Below are 5,233 nucleotides of genomic sequence, written 5' to 3'. Positions count from 1 at the left end.
AACATTAAGCTCAATCAGGAGTATGCGACGACAAGGAGCATCTACGAAAGACCCCTTTCAGATGGACATGAAGCTCAAAGCCTGCGGAACAAGGGAAAGAAACATATTGATCTATGGACAGATAGGAGGTTGTATCCTATGGATCCCAGTACTAGAAGGTATCCATCTTTTCACACTCTCCATAATTTGATCAGATTTGTTAGAGATGGTGTTGATGGTCTACTTGGATATTGCTCTAGGATATGTGGGATACATAATAATTATGCACAATATATTCATAATATGCAGAATACCTTGTCTTTGAAAGAAACAGATATTAGTGAGCATAAAAAAAAAAGCTTCATTGACAGAAGAGAACAAACAATTACAGACCCTTAAAGAGACTCCTGTAGGTTTAAGAGCACGAGTCAAAAAAATGAGAGATGTGGTTGACCTAACAGAAAGATTCGGTCAAAGAAAAAAAAGATTGAAAATTGCTAGGGAACTTGTAATTAAACTCTTAGGGTCAAGTCCTTTCGAAAGATATGGACTTGTTGGTCTAGCCTTCTCAAATGCAGGAAGCTTGTGACACCGTGGGGGCAAGTAGAAGGGGATATAGAGCCATTTCCAAAACTTGGTTCCAAGTCCTTAAATATTAAAAGGTTAGAGATTTTGGGTTGCCTAAAGCGCATAATGTTCGCAAATGGAGATTTCACTTAAATAATGAGATACCCAATGTTTTTGGAGAATATTATCACATTGAGGGAACAATGCCATACGAGAAACAGAAAAAGAAATCTTTTTTTGAGTACAATGTATTTAATGATATATGGATTGATGTCAAAAAAGTCCAATCTGATATGGTCAAATATTACAAAATAAAGGAAGATGAGTGTGAAGGAAAGCTTAAATTTGTACTAAAATTGGATGAGACACAAATCCAAAAAAGCCAAAAGATGAGAAGAGTCTCTATTTCTTTAATGGATAGAGCTTTGGACTACAGCATGGGTAGGGTGACATCTCCATATTACAAAGCTCAATCTGAAATGGAACTATGGTGGATTGGTTTGGATCAAGTTCCTGTAGAGAGTCATGAGACACTAAAGTGGCTCCTTTCACAAACCCACATCCCCTCTGTGATAGAAAGCCAAAATGCAGGTGAGCAGCTACAGATAGATAGCATGGGTGTTTACACGGTGGAATGGCACATGAATGCCGATCTCAAAGCATTGAAGATCATGTTTGGTATATGCGGTGGTCCGAACACAAAGTACCCTTGTCTGTATTGCATGGCAAGCATGGGAACAAGTGGATGTCTTTTGGAACGTGAGATTGGAAGACCACCATCTAGGAATCATGTGAATGTTTCTGACTATCCCTCCTCTCAGATCATTTGGGATCCCATTCTTGCAATCGACTTAAAAAATGTATATATGTGTACTTTGCATGCAGAGATAAGAATTTTGGATAAGTTGCTTCGACTACATCTGGATTATGCGTACGCTATCAAACCCACCAAACTTGCAGATGAGTGTATCGAAAAATGTGAAGCTTTACTCTCTCATATGGGTTTCCATGGTGGTCAAGTGCATCTTAGAAAAGATCCAAAGCTTTCTCATGGGATAGGTGATGTCTTGCAAGATGTTTCAATGGGAGGATCAAAAGCTAGAAGATTTTTGAGCAACCATGACAGCAAACAAGTAAATCCCATGCGGAATGGTTGGAAAGATCTCTGCGTCATGACTACAAATGTCAAAAGCAGACCATATATGACAAACAAGATAATGGAAGTATGGAAGAAGCTAGATGATTTCTTGAAGGTGCTAAGACAACAAGTAAATACAAAAACTTATGCAGATGACTTCAAAAAGACAATCAAGCTTTTAATAAATAGTATCACATACGTGTGGCCAGTGAAAGATATCACTTATTATTTGGTGAGTGCTAAATAAATATTTGATACCCCAAAAAGTTAAATATCTATTTGAATAATGCTAACATTTTTGTCGTCATACAACATATTCTCTACTTGCATGGACCATATTTTGCAAGACAATGACCTTTGGCTACTTGGAACACACAGGGAATGGAGAAGTCTCACTATCGAGCAAGGACTTAACGTACAAGAAAGGGAGGGGGAGCCAGTAGAAGCAATGCATTAAAAAAGTTAATCAACTGGTTTTATCGGAGGCAATTACAAAGGATTAGAGCAGACAACCATAGAAACAAAACCATAGAGACACAAGATGGAGACTTATGATCCACAATAACTTTTTTTGAGTAGATTTCATGGCTGCTACATATGTTTGTACCTCAGTTACTATTGATCAAAAGTTACATAATATGTTTCACCAAAAACTTATCGATTTCTTTATCAAGTTTTGATTGTTTCAACATCACTAGGCATATTACCCCTATATCTGAGAAATTTCTTCTTTTGTAACCCCCAATGAGTTTGAAAACTGTCTCCTAAACTGCAGCTGCTTGCATAACTAGAGTAGCAAAGTAAGTATCCCTCTCTTGAGGCATTGAAGCCTGCAGCATACCCAAATATTCTAAGTGCGACATATCTCTCTAGAAGCAAAAATCTTGTAGCATTGAATGGAGTGGACCCCATGATATTTGACAGCACCTTAAGAGTAAAAGTTTCCAAGTTAGGGTCTTCTGAATTTTCTTTGTGGAAGGCACAAAAAGTAGCCTTGTCCAATGTTGGCAGATAGTGCATAAGTGGGGCATTCTTTTTGCTCCCCTCAACTCCTTTTTGTCTCGAGCCACCTGCTCTTCCGAGATAATTTTCCTCATCAATAAGTTCTATCTGCCAAAAAAAAGTTACTTTTCATGTGCCAACGAGTCAAAATTTTGTTAAAAAATAACCTAATTTGAGTGGGATATACCTTTTTCATTTCATCCTCCTTGAGGACTCTTTCTTGTAGAAGATTAATGAGCTAGATCTTTCACCTATGTCAACACCCTCATCCCTCTCCTTTAACTTAAAATCCTTGCCAAAATTCTCTACACCAAGCTCAACCAGTCTGTCCTCAAAATCCTCATCTTTGAGGGTTGGTTTTTCTTCCTCTACTCTTTGCAAGCACAAAGCTAGTGCATCTGGAACAGGAAGGAAAGCCTGGTCAGAGGTCTGCAAATCAAGGGACAAAAACTCCTCCTTTGACTCTCCTTCTATGTCAATAAAGTCTTTTGCCACCTCTGAAGCTTCTGATATAGCTGCAAGAAAGTAGTCCTCTCTAATGCTAAGTAGGGTCTGGATATGATGGATAGGGATAAAATATTTATCATTGATGTGGTAGAAGGGAAGGTTTGGTATAGTGAGAGAGGTCTCAGAAACTTCAACCTCCTATGTGGGCTCATCAATTACAGTGCTAGCTCTGAACTGAGAAACATCAAGATTAGCACTTTCATCTTCCTCAGCTTTTAAATCAATTTTCTCTTCTAATATTTCAGTTGTCTCAAGTTCTGAGGCTATGGAAACATTGCCAATTTCTTGCTCTTTGTCTGTATCTTGATCTGCTGCTTGGTATTTCCCATGCCCTTCAAATTTGAGCCACTAGAAAAGGATGAAAGATAATTCCTTTGGGACAAGATTACAAGGCTTGATATGGATAGGACAATACAAAGGAGTCAAAGAAGACTTATTCTTGAGAGTTCCCAGTTTCCTTGTGACCTTTTCCTTGTCAAATGAGTTATCGATGAAATCTGTGGCATGAAAATATTCTTTGCCCTCTTGTACATAGGACTTGCCTTGGGTTCTTCCTTCAAACTCCAACAAATCCTCTGATAAATAGTCCTTAAGCCTCTCTTACCACATTTGTAAGGTCAAACTGAGGATTAAATATATCAATTGCTTCATTGTATACACCAATGTCACCCCCATTTTCAACAATTGCACTAAGATGCAACTCACTGGGACTTTCATCAACTAACTCCACTCTACCAATCTGTTTTTCAAAAGACATTCCTGAGGGTATAAGGGGTATGAGTGAATATAGACATAAGTTTACAAGATTGGAGGCTTCAAGGGAAGAAGAGGAAGGTAAGAATTATAATGTGCATGAGGAATGTATGAGAGGAATGTGTGGAATGAATGAGCCAAACGGTGCGAAAAAGATGGTACTTAAATAGGAAAATGCCTCATGTCACTCCAAGTGGTTGAACTCAAACGAGGTTGAGGACGCTCCGAAAGAGGAATATAGAAGGTGAAGAGGTGAGAATTTTAGGTAAGGAGAGGAATGTAGAAGATGGGGAGGATTGAAGGTGAGGGTGGTTTAAAAAATACCGAATGGCGCAATTAGGTCTCCCGAATCTCATTAGATAAGGGAGCTAGAAACATTAAGGAGGGACTCTATTCACTCCGTTTGGATGTAGATGGTGACAAAGAGGAGAGGATTAATAGTGAGAGTATTGAAGGTGAAAATGGTTTGAAGAAGTCCGTACATGGTCTCTAAGCCATACCAAATGGCACGATTAGGGTGTTAGACAAATCTAGGAAGACCTCAAATCGCCCTGTTTGGTTGTAGAGAAATGATGAAAGTTGGCAAAATTTGTCGAAAATCTCACGAGAAAGATTTTGGGAGTAGAGTATCTTCCCTTTATATAGGTTTGATCGTACAGATATGACCGTTGGCCCACGTGGACCAACCACAAGTCGACATGTGGCACCTAACGGTCATATTTGGGTCACCTCTATATAAAGGGAGGCATCGACCATTTTAAATTTTTTCCAAGCTTCACTCATTTTTGGCCACATCCTTTCTCATCTCTTCTAGTCACTTTTAGCACCAAACAGAGAAAATTATGACATAGCCACTTGCTTGTTTATTGCTATTCGCACTGTTTGGTTATTTCAAAAGCCACCCGACTATCGCATAGTCGCTCGAACGTACGGAGCAACCTGACTTCCTTCTAATTCCACAAAGCCTTGCCCTCGCACTGTTTGGTAGCATCTCAAACTCATCCTAAAGTTTTCAAGCAACCCACAAGGCATCAATAACCTCTTCCTTAAAGATTTGTTCTTACCTAACCACACAATGCGACAGGGACCCGAATTACAGCTACCTATCTCTCCTATCACACCGTTTGGTTATCTCAGAGGCCACTCGACTATCCCATAGTCGCTTGACCACACGGAGCAACCTGGCTTCCTTCTAATTCCTTCAAGCCTTGCCCTTGTGCTGTTTGGTAGCATCTCAAACTCATCCTAAAGTTTCCAAGCAACCCACAAGGCACCAATAACACCTTC

General features: G+C 39.3%; 1 protein-coding gene across 1 annotated transcript; it reads left to right on the top strand.

Annotated features, from left to right (window-relative positions):
* The first annotated feature begins 1,025 nt into the window (after positions 1-1,025).
* LOC147425625 (uncharacterized) lies at positions 1,026-1,931 on the top strand. Its single transcript, XM_086500089.1, has one exon. It carries the CDS (start codon positions 1,026-1,028, stop codon positions 1,929-1,931), a length of 906 nt encoding a protein of 301 aa, XP_086356215.1.
* Positions 1,932-5,233: the final 3,302 nt, after the last annotated feature.

This window comes from Adiantum capillus-veneris, chromosome 25 (assembly GCF_014529385.1).
Source record: "Adiantum capillus-veneris isolate H3 chromosome 25, ASM1452938v2, whole genome shotgun sequence".
Taxonomy (NCBI): domain Eukaryota; kingdom Viridiplantae; phylum Streptophyta; class Polypodiopsida; order Polypodiales; family Pteridaceae; genus Adiantum; species Adiantum capillus-veneris.
This window is presented reverse-complemented; position numbering and strand designations above follow the sequence as displayed.